At 37.2% G+C, this 19,618-nt stretch overlaps 1 protein-coding gene across 4 annotated transcripts in view; it reads right to left on the reverse strand.

The window, feature by feature from the left end:
* Positions 1-1,083: 1,083 nt before the first annotated feature.
* Positions 1,084-19,618, reverse strand: part of ston2 (stonin 2) — a 43,512-nt gene continuing 24,977 nt past the window's right edge. For all 4 annotated transcript variants that reach the window (XM_065252140.1, XM_065252150.2, XM_065252171.2 and 1 more), the window contains 3 exons: positions 14,758-16,620; positions 10,605-10,807; positions 1,084-5,667 (listed from right to left, as the gene is read on the reverse strand). In XM_065252140.1, the coding sequence (XP_065108212.1) occupies positions 5,590-5,667; positions 10,605-10,807; positions 14,758-16,620 (2,144 nt within the window). In that variant the 3' untranslated portion in view covers positions 1,084-5,589. The remainder of the gene's footprint in view (positions 5,668-10,604; positions 10,808-14,757; positions 16,621-19,618) is intronic.

Here is a 19,618-nt window from a genome sequence, read left to right on the forward strand (position 1 = left end):
CATTTAGCCTAGCCCCATTCATTCCTTAGGATCCAAACAGGGATGAATTTAGAAGCCACCAAACACTTCCATGTTTTCCTTATTTAAAGACTCTTACATGAGTAGTTACACGAGTATGTATGTTGGCACAAAATAAAACGTGACGTTATTTTTTAAGCGGATAAAAAATGAGAACTATTTTGGCGGAAGAGCACTTAGTTTGCAGCACTTCGACCTCGGCGCGCAGTAACATCATCACTTCTGACTCCTCCCCCTCTTGCTCAAACTTCTGTCAATATAACTGCGCCCGAGGTCGAAGTGGTGCACTGATTACCTGAAGAGTGACTTCACAAAATGATCATTTACAACAAAACAACATCAATAAAATAAGAGCTTAAACCTTTATGAAATTTTATTAACAAATATTTAAGTATTTATCAGTTCTTATTCTGTGAAAAAGCTTTAAAAAAAGGCAAGGATTGTGGGTATTCCTTAGAACATGTGCAAATAAATTTAAGTTCATGAAACGGTTAAATAACACAAGAAAATATATAATACGACTTACTATTCCCACACAGTTAATTTTGTACATTGAAGTAATTGTGTATTTATTATCATTTTACTTAGAAAATCTATCTCTCAATAAATTTTAATATTACTATGTAGAAATTATGAGGGTTAATCTAATTTATTTTACTACACAAAACAACTTTGTTTTGCAAGTCAATTCAACACTGAAAAAACAAACTTTTTGAACTTTATGCTGCATTTTTCTAACAGTGTGTATTTGTATGTTGCATCATTTAATGTACATTTAAAGAAAAACGAAGTGGACTAGCCAACAAATCTGAGTACACTGTAAAAAAATTTGCTGTTTCAACTTAAAATGTTGAGTTAATTCAACTTAATAATATTAGTCGACTAATAATTTTTTTTGAGTTTGGCAACACGAACACTTTAAGTTGAAACAACAAATAATTTTTACAATTTGTATTTACTGAGCACTTAATTTACTCTTTCTTTAGAGATAGAAAGATACATAATTACAAACCACTTTTGTTTAATACAAAGGAAAAACACAAATAAGACTGCTGAGTAAGAGGATTTCTTCAAACAATCATACTTTATTGTACTCATGCTTTCCAGTTCTTTCAATAAGTGTATGAAGGTGCACAGGTCGGTTGAGGTTAATGGAATTAAAGCTACGTATAGAGAAGACAATCAAAACAGCATATCTATATTGAATTTATTGTTATCTATGTTAAACTTAAACTAACAAATGAAAAACAGGAAAAAACGATCCAACAAACAAACTCTTTAAGACATAATAAACACTATGAACTAAAGACCACTAGCAAATTTCCCTACCTAGTCTCAAGTGTATCTTGTGTGTTAGTACCAACTTAAGTGTAAAGTTAGCATTTTTTAAGTGAAATGCAGATATTTTACATGTCAAGTTATTTTAATATGATTGATTTTCATCAGAAATACAACCACATACCCTATTGTCGTGTTCAGACTCACCCATGCTTACATGAAAAACATCAGGCATTCAGGGCAAACAAATGCTATTACTGATCTTAACAGATCAAACATTAATAATTCAGATTAAATAATAATAATTCCTGCTTCTTATCAGGATTGTGCATAAAAATTGATCATAGCAACTGTAGGATGACTCCTATACCCTTAATGCAAATCATTAAATTAAAATCCTACAACAGTATAATAATGCAGAAATGTTACTTGAAATGTCTATAGGTTTTTTTTACTTTTGTAATACAAGTAAAACCCAACATTGCCCAGTTACACAAGAATCATTTCCTTAATCTGTATGTTTTATATTTTCCAGTAGCAATCATAGGCAGAATTTTACGTTTGTGCTTGGGGGCATCTACTGGCAGATCGGGGAACTGCAATACTTATTAGATTAGCTACAAAGTGGGGTTCCCTAGTTTTCAAATATGGTTTAAAACATATTCTAGCATTAAGTTACTCTGTCTATCCACTAAAATAATTTTATAAGACAAATACAATGAGAAAATAGGAATTATTTATTACTAATAGCCCGGATAAAATCATAATTGCCTCTGGTCGGGGGGAGCTTTGTCCCTACCCCTAAACACCACCTACACTGTGGTAAAATATCTAAACATCCTTAAATCAAGATAAAGATAAATACAGATATGAATAAATTCAGGCTTTTTCCCGCATAGGGCCGACTAAAATGCAAGTTTGAGCTGCCTTAACCAAAAAGAGTTTGCACTGACATATCTTAACATATATCAATGGCATCGTTTTGTCTTAAGATTTATTTATTACCAAAGATTTATTCCTTGGAATTATTCTTGGTTAGCTTATCCACAATAGTATCAACCATTTAAATACATTAAGATGCACATCGTTCATGTTTTTGTAAGGTATGTTTGTAAAAACTACTTAAATTCCCTAATATAACTAAGTCCTGGATTAATGTAAACCCTTTCAGGGAAAGCGCCTCATTAAGATTTATGCTTCATGGATATATTTATCTTGTTTTATGGATTTTAAATATTTGTACAGGAAAAAAAACTTAATTCTTAAACCTGAAAGGAATTACATGAAAATTGTATTTACATCACTTAAAGCAAAATACAAGTACAGTACTAATTATTACGCTAAAAATCCCACGTCTGATTTAAATTTATAAAAATGTGCAGTCTATCTGAAATATATATATATATATATATATATATATATATATATATATATATATTCCTACTGTAGTTTCTAACTCCAGTCAAGAACAAATGAATGAATATCATGATTTACGGCTTTAACAAAGTACCTACAATTCAGTTCAATCATTCAAATCTGATAAATGAAAGGAAATAATATTTGCATTTAAAATCTGTGTAAAAATGTCTGCAAATGATCTTTAAAAAATAATTATAAACACAAATCTAAGATAAACTACTTAAGGGCTCATTATAGTCGTGCATAGGTCCTACGGCGTAGGTTCCGCGTCGGTTTTCATTTATACTTTTGCGTCGTCGTCCGCGTCGACGTGCAAACACGCGCGCAGACCGCTGGTGGGCAGTAATCACACGTTTAACCACAGTAGCAGGGCGACTGTCAAAGAAGAAGAACCTTGGCAAATTAACCCTCAAACAAAGAAGAAACAGCAACTTGTTGTGTATGATTTGAGAAGACCAGCAATGATGGAAGTAAATAAACAGCGACTTTTGTTGCAGTTTGCGTTAAATCACTCCTCAACTTGGCCATTCTTTGTTTTCACTGTCGCAAACGGAAATACCTATGACGCAGTTTTTACCTGACGGGAGGGGTTCTGGTGGACCAATCACAGCACTTGCGGTCCGCGTAGAACTGACGCGCTGTTAAAAATTTTGCGAGGTGCGCGTCAGGCAACGCAGAGCTATACACAGGGTACGGAGAACTTACGCACGACTATAAATCTGGCTTTAGCATTACAGCAACATTTTGGCTGCGTCCGAAAACTTAGGGCCGATTCACACCGGCTGCATGGCGTATCTGTTGCATATCAGTTGCGTGGCGGCTGTGTCGCGTTTTCTGTGTCTGTACATACCAGAAGCATGCCTGACACAGCACTAACGCGCTGCTGTTGCTATAGGTGACATATATTTTTCCTGGAAACGCTTCCAAGACGCTTGCGTGTAGCGTGAAAAATAGGCGTCGGTCCTATTCCTAGCATGCACGCGTTTTCGCCGCGACTCGAGCCGCGCCTGATACGTGCGTGTCATGCAGGCGGTGTGAACGGTCAAACCTGCTAACATGGGAGCCTAAATAAAAACGGACACGTCACGCAGCTGAGACGCACACGCCACGCAGCCGGTGTGAATCGGCCGTTAGGCAGCTGACTTGTTGCCTCGCTGCCTCATGAGGCAATGACTTCAGAGGCATGAGGGCAGCTCAACGCTTTTTGCTGTTTGAAATATAAACAGAGAGCGCCTTTGTGATAACTAATCACATATTTGAAAACTACAATTCTAATTTCTTGCTAGAAATGTAATTTAAAGGTGTAAAAAGTGAAAATATACATTTATTTACACTAGATTGGTGCTCCAGCTGCCATTTTATTTATTTTTTAACTCGACCAATCACTAGGGCTGGGTACCGAACGTCGATACCTTTATGGTATCGAATGAAAAACTTCGATACTTTGAGTATCGAAAAATGATTTATCTTTCGATGCCAAATTTCGATTCCAAAAGCGGCTGTGTCTGTGAGCCTGTACTTGCGTGTAAGGACCTAAAGCGCCGGCGATTGGCTGTCCACCACCACCTGACAGGGAGGATTTCTGAAAATACTCGCATTCCACCTCGCAGTCACCCAACACAAGTGTAGAAAGAATGCAATATGAGAAGAAAGTCTTTGTGACAGTCTTACCAATAGAGTTAGCGCAAGTATGACCGTGTTGTCTCCGTGAAAGGCACGTCAACCAAAACGGAGCTTCTACTAAAGTGACGAGGGGTTTCAATTTAAAGCACGCACACAGCGTGTGTCTCTGCTTGATTTACTCGCGCCTGGTTCTGCATGGCAAGGCTTTGCGCGCGCGTCTCCCACAACAGTCTCGTAAGAATTTTTGTTTCCTTATTTTCATAAAAAAAAACTTATTGTGTCTGCTGGCAAACCCTTATCCAAAAAGCACAACCAGTTTTATTAATGTTACCCTGAGTGAGAAGTGTTACCAGAATTTGTTTTAATAAAGGTGAAAAATAAAAGTTGTGTGTTTAATGTATTTTTGTTAACGTTTCAATGGATTTTAAAACATGGTATCGAAAAAAGTATCGTTAGGAACCGGCATCGAAACGTAGGTATCGAAATTGGCACCGGATCGAAAGATTTTAAACAATACCCAGCCCTACCAATCACATTGCCCATGCGCACACACGCATAGAATTGTGGGAAAGGACGATGGAGGTATCTCAAGAGTCAGGAAGTAAACCTAACATTGGATTTGGACATGCCTTGATGCCTTGGAATGCTGCCGCAGAAGGCAGCAAATTAGAGTTTCGGACGCAGCCTTTGTTTTGTCATGCTAACATTTATGGTTTAAGTAGAAATTGATGAGAAAAGGTTTTACTAATTTGTGTTTTCTAATTAACAAAACTAAAATGAAATGTGTTACGAATCCCTCATTATCCTCTGTACAATGTTAAATAACAAGAAAACTTGGTTTTCCACACAGAAATTACTCTTCACATCATAGTCCAAAATATACAGAAAGAATTTACACAACATCTCTGTGATATCTGCCTTAAAGACAGACAAAAAAATGTGACCGCTCCAATAATTTAAGGAGGAGAATTTTTGATATGAACTTGATGGGTAAGAACCGATTGTAAAACAACATTACCGATACAGACTTAAACTCAATTGGCTGATAAAGTAATTTTTTATGTAATAATTTCTTAAAGGGTCTGTTATTTTCCTTTATACATACCATTCTTACATAAAACCATTCTTTTTTTTTTCATTTTAACATACCACATGTAAATGTAAACTGTTCAGCACATTTCAGCACTGAACTTTCTCTCGTTCAACAAAGTGCAAACTTCAAGACCCATGTCTTGAAAGAAAGACTCGTGGTCACTGTTGAGTACACTCCCCGGGCGTCTCATCCTTTGGGCTCCCCAACACGCTTTCACTCTTCTGCTCTACTGCCACCTACAGGACAAAAGAAAAGAGTGAGTAGCTGTGGCAGCAAACAAGTACGCCACAAGGCGGCAGTCACACCCAACAAAATGGACTAATGAGAACACGGCTAATCTCAGACATAACCTGTTTCCCGGAGCTCATCCTGGAGTGACTGACCTTACCACGTTTTGGATACAGACCCACCCCACAGCTACGGTGCATTTATCATATACAACAAGATGCTGGTTCAGCAAGACTCTCTGTCATTCCTATAGAGAGGCTATGGGCAGAGTTTTACATCTTGTCTTTGCTGTCCTGCTGTTTGTTGTACACCTCTGCATGGTGATGAATTGTTCCCTGTGGCTGCTGAACGGTAATGGGAACAGATGTTTGTAGACTACAGCTTCAGCCACCTAAATGACATGTTTGGAATGTAGAAGGGAAAACTAGTTCTGGCAGCTGACGCAGCAGGATGCTTGAGGGTTAAAACTCGTCTTTCAGGGGCTTTGTCAGAGGGTTCGTGACATTTAGCGGATCAGGAGGAACCAGCCTGAAGGGCATGAATCCCCCTAAAATAATTGAATAAAATTGGGCTTGTTTTTAGGTATAATTGTGAGGGTGTATTTTACGTGAACAAAATGCAATATGCAAATGAGGACAGGTGGTACAGTATGAACATAAACAGTGGCCATTATATGGACATTTTAGTAGAGATGCACCAATTGACCGGCATTGGTCAATTTTACGCATGATCGGCTGGAGCGGTAACCAGCCAGTCAGTCTCACGACTGAGAATTAATTTAATTCCATACCCGGAAATGTGATCCGTTTAATACAAAGACCATGAATCGGTGCATCTCTAATTTTTTGTCACACTCAGAAATGTCAAAGGGGCGGTCTCCTGGTCAGGGCTTATCCTAAAATGCATGTTTGAGCTGCCTTCGTTTAAAATTATGTACTATCATATCTGAGCATATTTCAGTGCCATTATTTTGTCTCAAGATGCACACCAGTATAGTTTTTTGTAAGGTTTGTCAGTAAAAACTACTTGTATAACCTTAATATAGGCCAAGTCGTGGATTAATCTAAACTCTGTCCGGGAAATCGCCTCTAAATGTTTTTGCACTTGATATCAAAGCATGTGGTCACTGTGAACAAATGATGCTAATTTCTGTGTATTAGCCATTTCTTCAGTTACAAATACAGGTGCAGTCAAGTGTGACAATATTTTCGGTCCTTTTTTGAACAATATATCAATTGCTTTGTAATTTAAAACAATTAAAAAACAAAGTTCGGTTACACTTTATTTTAAGGCGTCACTGTTACATTGTAATTATATATGTAAGTACTAAGTAATAATCATCAACAACATGTACTTACTGTAGGGTTGGGGTTAGGATTAGGGTTTGGTTTAGGATTAGTTGCATGTAATTATGCATAATTAACGGTTATTACCAGGGGCGTAGGAATGAGTTTAACATTGGGGGGGACACATATCGGAAACCTGACAGATCCGTTAATGATTTGAACAGAAATATGTCATACACTGCAAAACATTCACCGACATACTTTATTCTACTAAAATGATATAATTAACGTGTTCACTTCTAATCATGTTCAAACTTTCCTTTCATGATCAACAATCTAAAATCACCTCACCCTTCATATAACACCTACCTGGAGCTCAGTGCTAGCTCTCCCTGCATTACCCTCACCAGTGTCACCACTGTTAGTTTCCAGCTGAACTTCATCTTATCTCTAATATGAAAGTAGTGGAAATGGACAAGGTATAGAAAAATCCTGATGGGAATGTCATGAACAAGCAAAAAACACACAGACAGACTAACTCATCATGTTCTTTTACAATCATCATCCTAAATACTGTTTTTAGTGTCAAATCGCTTTTCTCCATTACATTACTGGAAAGTCTGCCATATTTTCGCCAGCCTTTGTTGGCTAGTAAGGTTAATAGTAACAACGTTTACCTAGCAAGAGTGTAGCGTTACTAGTTAAATGTTGAATCACAACATCAGCTTAATATCAACAAGTCTAAGGCATGGGTTAAAGTGAAAAAAAAAATCACAACGTGGCAATTTTAACATGATAAATTATCTATATGGTATTTTGAGCTAAAACTTCACATATGTTCTCTGGGGACACAAAAGATTTTACATTTGAAATCTTAAAAAATTCTTGTGAACTGACACTTTATGTAAATAGGTGAGACCAATAGCATTTTAAGGAGAGATGTTTTAAACTGCTTTAAAATGGTCAGTTTGCATATTTTAAATGCCATTTTTAATCTCTAAAATATACTTCAGTATTTACTTCAGTAAATACACTTTCAGTGCATGTTTATATTTTATTTTCTTCTCATTAATAGTAAGCTACCACTTTTTTTGCTATTAATGCAATATTGAAGTCTCATGTGGCATATATTGCCAACTGTCACTATAAAATACAGGACCAAAGGTGGGCTACAGCAGCAGTGCAAGTATGGTTTTGTGTGAATATACATTGTATTGTTTTAAGCCATTTGTCAAAATGATAGTTAATCTCCTAATTTATAACTTTTATGCCTACAACATATGGTAGGTTTATAAATAGTTTGTTAATTTACAGCTTTACTTTTTACACAGTCCTTTAATTGAACCATTCCCTTTACTATATGTCTAAAACAAACTTGTGACTCCTGCACTAAGGGTTAAAAAAACGTTATCCCCTTCATGTTAATTTTTGTGACAAACTAAAAAAACATCTTACATAGATTTTGCTATTTAAAACACGCGTACAGGCTGTGACTCACGCACGAAAATGTCCAAGCAAAGTTGGAAATGCTTTTGGGGCATTTCAGATTGAGGCGAAACAGCTACAGTAAATTACCCACTTTATAAAAAGAAAATATGAAATCGTATATCACCCCTGTAATGTACACTCGACGGGACGGGGTCTGTGATTGGATGACAGGTGTCGGTGATCATTATCATGTGCCGTGATCAGCAGCACTTCTGCTTATGCTGCGGGTTCGACTTCGGGCAGCGGTGCTGGAACCGACAGGCGGATGACATCAAAGTACCGTAAAAGCATTTCGATAGCAGTCTCCTCGTATGTTTTCTTGAATCGCTCACACAGGATTTTGATGTCATCTGCCTCTAGGTTCTTGTGACGCCACATGAAGTTTAACAAACATGTACAGTCACTGATTAGATCAGCGTATCAGTTAAAAAACGGGACGCGAGTGGTCATGTAACGGGACAAATCCCTAGGCATACAGTGCAAAGACACCAATTTTACAAGCTTAACACACTACAGTCTGAAAACCCGGAGCGAAGTGATTACAGAATGCTTACAGTGAAGAGAAGAACATGCTTTTGCTCCACTCCAGGCTTTGATCAAATCCCGCTTAGCAAGGGGAATACACGTCGTCTTTATGAAAAGTGAATTTAAAAATTTTGCAATTGACGAAGAACTCCATGGCTTACGTTAGACATAAAATATAATTATCCTCCTGGACAAAATTTATACCAACTAACATTTCCTTTCTTTCTTTTCTTCCCCAGTAGAAAGAAATCATTTAAACTGAACTGCTGCTGTCTCTTCATATTAACCTCAGACGACCTGTCGCCAGCTTCAGACCCCACTAGCTGTTGAGGGGGTGGGGCGGGCCGGTGAAAAGACGCTGTGTTGCGCTTTCAAAATAAAAGCACGCGAGTTAAAGATTTTAAAATCAAATATTTTTCAAATAATTTTTGGGGGGGACAAATGAAACTGTCTCCAATATTGGAGGGGACACGTCCCCCCCGTCCCCCCGGTTCCTACGCCCTTGGTTATTACTATAATAATTACATGTAACATGTGTAACAAAGACACCGTAAATAAAGTGTTACATTTTACAGGCTGTATTTGAAGAGTTTCGTTGCAAAACGAGAGAAATCCATTTTTGTCAAAACATGTTTATTATTATGTTATAATTTTGTTTTATGGTGTTACTTAGCTGTATTTTTTATGTTATGAAGGTTTAAATTAAAACAAACCAACTGCAGTTGAATTGATATTAATTGGAATGCACAACCAAAAAAACGAGATTTCTGAACAATTAAAAAAAAACTTAAGTTAAGTTATCTCGCTTTGCAACAACTTTTCATTTGTTAACATTAGTAAATACATTAGCTCATGAACTAACAGTGAGCAACATTGTTTTTCAGAATGTATTATTAATTCTTTAATAATATTAATAACTCTTTCCCCGCCAATGACTCATTATCTTGACAAGTTAGAGGAAACATGTGCATGAAAGAAAACATGTGCACTTAACCAATTTATTAAAAAACTGAAGCAAAAACTTATTTATTTACACCGTGTTTGTTTTGATAATGGTTCTGAATCTGATCTCTAACAAAATTCCTTCAAAAAAATGCAATTATTTCAGCTTTGAATAATAATAAAATGTAAGAGTTTATAAGCAGAAAAAATATAGATAGGATGAAAAAAAAATTCCTGTTTTGTTTGTTTGTTTGAAAGCAAAATTTTATATATTTCTATGTTTATACATTTTTAGAAGAATTTTTTCCTGGTAGGCATTTTGTAAAACTTTTGTGAAAATCACAAAAAATGCGAGGGGCCACTTTAAAAAAAAAAGGCGGTCAGGGAATCAAAAAATGAACAGGTTTTCCTCGCAGAAGGTCTGTATTCATTAAAAATGTGCTAATAATTTTTTTTTGCGATAACAACCGGTTGCCTATATATTTCATGTTCATGGTGCAATACTTTTTGGGCAACTTTTGATTTTGAAATATATACGTAAATGCTAAAAGTCAGATTAATAAATGCTGTAGATGTATTGTTAGTTCATGTAATACAGGCCTATACAGGTGCGATACAGGCCACACATACAGCACATGCACACGCGCACACACACACACACACACACACACACACACACACACACACACACACACACAGAGTACCTGGTAGGAATAATGTGATTTGTAAGTGATCCATTTCTTCAAATCAGTCCTGTCCCCAACAGACAGAGCGCGTACGGTGGCTTTAGATGCAGAAGTGGATGGCATATCAAACTCAACCTCCACCAGACACTCAAATTTAGGAGGAACCTCCCTGTCTGATCCCAGTTCCAAGCGGCAGAAGAAAGTATGAGGATGTCCCAGTGCTACAAAAATACAATACAATACAATGTTAATGTAAAGTATGCAATAGAACCTATGACCTTATGTGCTGCTAAGGCAATGCTCTTGACACATTAATGAATTTATCATTATTTTTGCAATTACATTTCGTGCCTTTAATAGAACAGAAATTAAAACTCTTTAACTATAACATCAACATACAATAGCAATCATTAGCAAAAAAGTACTGCTGGTTTAAGCTTGTTTGTTTGAAGAGATCTCAGATAGACATCCTGTGGAATAACACGACAGCCAGACCTTTGTCTAACTAGCTTAGCTGATGGTCTACTGACAGCCAAAAACACTGACCACTGACAAATACAAGCACTGGCCATGTGAACAAGCAGGTAACAAAGGATAAAATGTTTTTTTGTCTTTGTGAGTAAATACTGCATTAAGATGCATGGCATTGTTTTCAGTGCATTGTGATTTGGGGGTTGTTTAAATGTGAAAATTAGCTTATCGACACCAAAACTCACAACATCAAACTCCTTAATCATTTAGCGGCGCTAATCTTCTCACATCACAGCAACAGAGAAAAAACATTAAGGTGGGGTAGCATATTCTTAAATACTGACAGTGAATGTTTGTTTTCTAACAGCCTGTTCATCTGCCATTGGCCAGATAAACTAGTAGTGGTGCGCTCAAATCACACAATTAGTTGAGTTAATATTGCTAATGTTGGGTTTCTCAATCAAACACGCCACCTTATTCATTAGGCCTGGGACGAATAATCGTGCAAATGTGCGTTTTGTCAGTCAATGAATTACTAAAATGCCACCCCATCCAATAGCCAGAGGGCGCTCTCGTGCACAAACTCCATTTGTGCCACAGAAGAAGTACCATTACAAACACTATTCCAGGAACTGTCTAGAGGCATATTTATATCGCTGTTCTTCAAATTGTTTTAGGTATTTTCATGATGATAAAGAATATTTTGAATGATTGTGTTTGACGATTCACGCTATAAACGACTCAAAGTCATAGTGATTTTAGACTGATAAGGACTTCTTACTGATCATAGAGCCGTAGTACACGCACAAGCTGTGCCTGAAACACAAAATCGGAGCCTTGGGATTCAGAATCGATTTCAGACAGATCTTTTAAATGGGAAACGCTGTGCATCATCACAACCCTATTATTCATGCTTTTTAAAACAGAAATAGGAGAAAAAAACATAACTGGAGCCAAAACATATTAAATAGCTCAAAAGTAGGTCTGTGTATCAGCAAGAATCTCACAGTACAATAGATTTCACGCTACTGTGTGTTGCGATACATTGCGATACTGTGACACGCAGTGATATATTGGGATCTTTCGTATTTTGGGAATATAATGGGATATAATTTTAGGAAAGCCATCATTGAAAACACACCACCATACGCAAACCTTAGAAAACAAATATGTGGCATTATGCTAGTACTTCCTGTTGCTGTTTTAAGTTCGGAGATAAAAAAGAATGCTATCTATTGGTCGGGATGTAAACTCCAAACAAAACAACTGACATGAATTTTGTATAATTTTTATTTTAAAGATATTTTTAAAACCGTATTGCCGAACAAAATGTCATGATACTCAAATGTATCAATATTTTCTTATGCCCCTACTCTGAAGGAGCTCAACATACAATACATATATTGGAAATAGATATGCACCAATGTATTAGCCCATAATCAGTATCGGCAGATAGAAGCAAATTTTCACTCTATTGGATATTGGCCAATTGTTTAAAAACAGCCAATGATTAGGTCAGATTATATCCAATCAAAGGGGTGTGAGGGAACGCATCAGAACTTGTGCTGTATGATTATTTTCAATTGGGTAACATTGACCACGTTTACATGCACCCTCATAATGCGATAATAATGGGATTTGGGCAAAATTGCGATTATACTTTGCTCTTACGCTCATGATCGCAGTAAATATAATCATATTAAAAAAGGTGGCGTACTCAATTTTTAATCACTGCATTCGTCCATATAAACACTTTAATCGCATCTATACGGTTTTAGTCACACACATTAAAGGGATGGTTCACTTTAAAATGAAAATTCTGTCATCATTTACTCATCCTCATGTTGTTCTAAACCTGTATGAATTTCTTTTTTCTGATGAACACAAAAGATATTTTGAGAAATGATGGTAAACACACAGCAGTAAGTGACCATAGACTTCCATAGTAGGAATAAAAAATATGATGGAATTTAATGGGTACCGTCAACTGTGTGCTTACCATCATTTATCAAAATATTTTCTTAGTCATTTATCACAATACTTTCCAAAATATTTTTTTCCTACTATGGAAGTCTATGGTCACTTACTGCTGTGTGTTTACCATCATTTCTCAAAATATCTTCTTTTGTGTTCATCAGAAAAAAGAAATTCATACAGGTTTAGAACAACGTGAGGATGACTAAATGATGACAGAATTTTCATTTTAAAGTGAACTATTCCTTTAAGCTCGAATTCATTTTACACTTAACATTAGGAAGTTTTCCCTGAACTCGCTGTCAGCAGTCTGCCTTCATCCAGAAACAGCTGAAATAACATGACAACAGCGTATAAAATCGTTACAGGCACTGTCATAATATTTCTGTCTTCATTACGGCATCGAATAACAAAATGCATCCATAAAAATAGGGGTGTAACAATACATCGATATGGATCGATACATCACTTTTATTTCTAACGATCTGATGCATTGATGACACACGTAATAAAATCAATTTAAGGTACCTTTATTTTGACACTCTCCACATCCTCATTCCTTGACGTAATGTCCATCTACGAATTTCCGCCAAAGCAAGCATTTTTGTTTATTTTTATCTGCTAGCATCAGCAAGTGAATGCGATGCAGCAACAAAACGGTTGTAGCAGTGAAAACACAGCGAAAGAGACCGAAGATGAGTGTGTGTTTAACACTGCAGGTGATATTGGCCATGCAAAACGCAGTGTCCTCTCTCCTAAACATGTTGATCAGATGATTTTTTTTAAAGAAATATCTCTCAAAAGAGACCACTGCAGCACTAGTTTGACTGTTATATCTGATGTTGTGTGACAGATGCTTTAGTTTAACAGCATTATTTTTTATATTAATTTACTTTTTCAATTTAATATTTTTTTTCTAAAACTAGCTCAGTGATTATCAATATTGCACATTTTGTCACAAAATACTGTGCACAAAAGACTTTGACTGCTATTATAAGCTTGATTTTATGTGACATTTTGATGTGACTCATTATTCATTTTTCTTTATTTAAAAAAGTGTATTTTTGTTAGTTTGTTGTTGTAAACGTTCTAATTGGGACAGAGATTGTGCCATTTTCAAAGAGTTTAATTATAAATGTTTTATATTTTGGTTGCATTTGTAACTAGGCACGTAATATAAAAATACCCATAAATTAATCGAATCAGATCTATTCATATACGCATCGCACCGCTGGCGGAGAAAATCTATTTTGTATCAAATCGTAATGAACTGTCCGATTTACACCCCTAATAAAAGCATCTTTGTCATTTAACGTAAGTAAATTAAAATAGTGGACCGTATACGTTCATCATGCACTTCATTTGTGCTGTGCATTGGGCTGTGTGTGAATAGTCAGAACATAAAAACAGGAGTGAAGAGGTTAGTTCTTATTATGATTAGTCGAAATAATTGCATTACTGGTGTACATGTAAACGTAGTCAATGACATCATAATTGCACTTTCCATGCTCTGCACTTCTAGGATTTCACAACATAATAATTTGAAACTAAAGGTTGAAAACAAAACTATCGGTATCGGCAGATGTGGTTCTAAGTAATCGACTTGGTATTAGTGCATCTCTAACAGGAAAGCCAAAACATGCACTCCTTTTAAAGTTATTCTCATCTGTCAAACTATCCAACGCAACAGATACCTCAAAATTTTCCAAAAGCAACTGCATCTCACCTGAGTTTTTGTCTGGTAGTCGACTTATCCTCCACACCACGGACCTGAAGGCTTGTTCGTATTTCGCAGAGCCGAGCGTGACCCTCATAGCCGGTTCTGACCCGGAACTGCTAGTTGAACCAAAGCTGGCTCCTTTATTGAAGCGAGCCTTCAAGGACTTTTCACCTGTCACACTCTCCCGTCTAAAGTTCTTCGCCCAAATTTCAGGTATGGGGTAACGGATAGCAACATTTTCACATGGTATCAATGTTAAAGGATCCCGACTGGATGAGAAACCCGTTGACATCACCAGCCAGGATTGTACCTCAACCTCTGCACCCCTGATGCTAGCAACTGTTCTCAGAGTAAAAGGAAGGGATTTTTCTGCAAACGCTGTGCGAAAACGCAGAAGTTCAAAGCGACGACCAGTAGGAGGAGTAAATGTGATGGTTCGCGACTCCGCAAACTCTGAGTGATCTGCACATTCATGAAGTCGACAATCCCGCAATTGAATCCAGCGTGATGTTGTGTTAGGAATTATGTCATGTCGAGAAACAACTTCTTTGCCTTTGACCTGGACATCATTGAGGCCGATACTACAAGGTGGAGACCCATTGAGGAAGGCTAGCATGTTTACACTGGTCAAAACGAGCTGCTCCAGGATACGGCTGTCCCCTTTGGACAGAACTCCGTAAAAGTTATCTTTCACCTCCACATGAATTTCCTCCTCAGTGTAAGTTGTCGGCCAGTTGAGGCCTTCTTTATCCACAGAAAGTCCCACAAGTGTCTCCTGGAGGGCATGACGAAAGCTCAAGAAGTCTTGGTAGTTTGTGGTCCCAAGCTTTACAACCTGCTCTCTCACCGGCATATGAACCACACTAACTTTGGGCTGGATCTTCCTCTTCTCCTTGTAAACCACATGATCTACACTGATGGTATGAACACGACCATTTTCCTCATAGTTCTGGAGCTTGGGTTCAGATATCTCATGCTGGGAGTTCAGCTGAAACTCTTTGAAGGGTTTTTCCAGCCCTTTTTCGTAGAAAATGTGCAGCTGGCCGCTGTACGTCAATCTGACAAAAATTGGTCCCCAGTGACGTGAGGACATGATGTTTTTCTTCTCTGGGATGCGAAGAAGCATGGGCCAGCCTTCCTGTGGAGTCATGTGGTCTGGTTCATAGGTGGAGTCATCAGACTCCAACACATCTGTTGAATCATCTGGTAAAGTGGGACTATCATCACAGTCAGGGTCAGAGATGTATATTTTCCTGAATTGATCCAGACTATCTTCAGGAGGGCCTAATGGTACACTATTTAGTCCCTTTGACGAGTCATTTTGTGCAGAAACAAGCATGATAGAGTCAACATCCTGATACTCAAAAAATGGCGAACTAAATGCGGAGACATCTGGTGTTTCCGAGCACAGACCAGTGCTTTGGGATGTTGTCAGCCCTGTTTTGTCAAAGTAGTCACTGAAAGGGTTGATAGAAGAGGGTTGCAGGTTGGTGAAGTCATCATCCAAAAAAGGATTCTTTTTGTTGTAAGGGGTGCTGTTGTTCAAAAGCGTGCTTTCAAAAGCAAAGACCGAACTGGTGGCATCAGGGGTCAAGTCCAGGATGTGTCTTTCTGTCACCTGGCTAGAAAAGGAGGATGAAATCAGGTTGCTGTTGGCATCCTGCAGTGGAGAAATGTTGAGGTTGTCCAGTTTTATTTTAGATGGTCTTCCTGGAGGCAGGAACGCAGAGTCCTGATCGTCATCAAAAGTTACCCAGCTGGCAAAACGGTTGGAGGTGGCATATGATTGGCCATTTGTGTGCTGGTTGTTGGTTGTCCAGTTAAATGGCTCCATGTTCATACCATCATCTTCTTGGCACAAAGAGGAATCTAACAATAAAAGAAGGAGATGACAGGGTTATATTAAAACTTTCAGGAAAAGCTGCTCAATTTGAGATCTTGAGACAGAAAAGAGACATACATTTGTTACTCTAAATGTCCTTGTAATCCTATAAACAAGAAAACGGATGACCTTTTTGATCTTTCTATTACCCTGTGAGTTTATTTCTGTACAACTCTGTAATGAGAGTCACAATGGTTAGACTGTGAAGAGATGGCTGAAAGACATTTCCACTAACAGGAAGGAGTCCGACTCCAATCAACCGCATTTCATAACCACGTGTACATCCACAGTCCTTCAAATGTCCTAAAATAAAATCAATGAGCCACCAGAGGTCATGCATCACTTTACCATAGTATAGGGTGTTCTTAGGCATAAAAGCGAGTATATTGCTTAATAAAATGGTGGCAACACCAGTATAATAAAGCACACGAATATCCAATACATAGCTACATTTTCATTATTAATAATATTCCACCAAGTAATGTCGTTCATTAGCCTAATGGCAGGCGACAAGTTTACAAGTAATGGCAACCAATTAATTTAGCAGAATATATATAGAAATTAAGTAATGTGAGGTCACAAGTACAGGATGTGAATCTATTTTAACAGCATGAAACGTGACATATCCCGTTAGAATTAAGAGATAAACTGTTTATAATAATAAAGCATAAGCACATTCATTCCAGTACAAAAATAATACGAGCTGGCTCTCTTGTCTTTGCCAAGTGGTTGATGTCCTCAGGGCAACATTTTGTTAACCCTAGGACAACATTTCAATCAACCAATCAGATTTCAGAAATAAGTTTACAGTTTGTTTCAAGTTTAAGGATTAGCTGCTGTGATTTTAGGGTTCAGTTATTGGTATGGTTGGGTTTAGGTTTTATTTACAAAAATGTTGTCCTTGGGTCAACACAATATGTTGCCCAGAGGACATCCCTCACTTGGCAAAATTAGATCATGCAATACTATATACAACTTTTTTGTCTGGGAGTTGCGTAATATTTGTAGTTGGACAAAAAGGATCTAGTTTCAGGAAGAAGTGGATAGCTGACTAATTGTTTTTTTTTTTCTAAGTTACAGTCACAGCATGCTTACAGATGGGAGTGGCAAGATAATATTTTCTAAGACGACATACATTTTATTAATTCCAAAGGACACGTACTGCAAAACAAACAAGGCAAAATTGCTTTTTTACTACCAATGTACCGTTTGGTCTTATAAAAGGTACATTTCACTTGCAAACAGTCATATTCTTAATTTACTTCAGACCTGCTGTACATGAAAATCCATAAGCAACAAAAATGTCTTTCAATTTGTGAATCCTTCTGCTTCAAAAGCAGTCGAAACCAAGCTGAAACTCTTGGTCGTTCCAGCTCTCTACAGCCAAATTAGAGTGACAGTCTTTACCTGTTGCTAGGCACCAGCATTCCCCACCTCAGACCTACTTTTGCTGCCAATGCAACAAAGCATGCGAGTGAATGGTCTCTCACATTGCTGAAAACTAGCACGAGCACGCTATGCAACAAGAACATATATTTAAATGCTCCGACACACAAACGACCCATTCTAGTGTTTTTAAATAAAATTCTAGATCCTCAAAAATAACATTTTGTGTACTTCATATTTGGGAGACAATTTTATCTAATAGTGCATTCTATCTACATATTTTATCAGCATGTGTGTTCCCTAGGGATCAAATCCCTTGGCCGTTGTGTTGGTACTACTTAAGAAACATAAAATCATAAACCAAGAAAGTAATGTTATAGCCCCCCTTTCAATTCAATTTCTTCGAAAGACAATAGCGGTGTTTTCATTACCCTTTAAATTGCGCAAATTGAAGTGGCGAATAGAAAATGCACACAATGGAAACATGTGTGCCCCGTGATTAATTAATGAAAATCATTGCGACCAAGCAAAAAATTGATGGTCTAAAATCAAGCAATGTGTTTGTTTGTTGTTATGGGCGGAGTCAGAGTATATGAAATGGATGACTGACAGCGTCTGACGTTATGTGTCTAAATTGCAAGTGCGCTCTGTGTTATGGTAAAAGTTATAAAAAAGTAATGGGCTAGCCCCCCTTTCAATGTTCTTCAAAAAACAGTAGCTAGGTTTTCTTTAAAATTTAAATTGCGCAAATTGAAAAAGCGAATAGAATATTCGCAAGAAACACAACAATTTCGCATAAACTTCCATATGTCACAAGAAAGTTTTTACGCTCTGGTGATGTGGTGTTTTAGGCAGTCCTTCCAGAAAAATAGTTTTTTGTGATTGTTGTGGACAAAAATCCTTGATCTTGCGGCACGTTTTCTTAAAATATAAGATGAAATATGCGGGATATTGTGTATAAACAATTTTGTGCAATGAAAACTGTTTGCATCTTCAATGATGTTCACGTCACAATCACGTCACTTCATCACGTTACTATAGCAACAGGGGACATGGCTGCGCTTGTGTGAAGTAAATGCAACTTTTTTCAATTTTCTGCTAAGATATATGTGAGTTTTTGCAACGAAAATGCTGGGATTATGAAATCACGCAAGCCTCGCATATTTTGCGCGCGAAAATCTGTAATTTATGCGTCGAAAGTGCGGCGTATTTGAAAAAATGCGGCCCACGCATAAATATGCAGCCTTTGGCTAATTATTCATTGAATCATCTGATTGCATAATCGCATTTTTCTGGAGGGACTGTTTAGGCAATTCGAAAAAGTAATATAATTGCAAAACTGCAAATGGTTTTTCGCATTTACAAGTAATTTGTGTGTAAAAGTCACATCATCATTCTTTAAATATGGCACATTATATTGGGTTGGAAGACAAGACACAAGAGATGTGTTTGACTTCATGTGGCGTCACAAGAACTGACAAGCACATGACATCAAACTAACGCAAAAGCGATTTTGGAGGCAACTGCTCTATATGCTTTTGTGTAACTCTCGCTGTATTTTGATTTTGTTATTCGCATGTCGGTCTACGCTGCGCCATA

This window comes from Paramisgurnus dabryanus, chromosome 17, assembly GCF_030506205.2.
Source record: "Paramisgurnus dabryanus chromosome 17, PD_genome_1.1, whole genome shotgun sequence".
NCBI lineage: Eukaryota > Metazoa > Chordata > Actinopteri > Cypriniformes > Cobitidae > Paramisgurnus > Paramisgurnus dabryanus.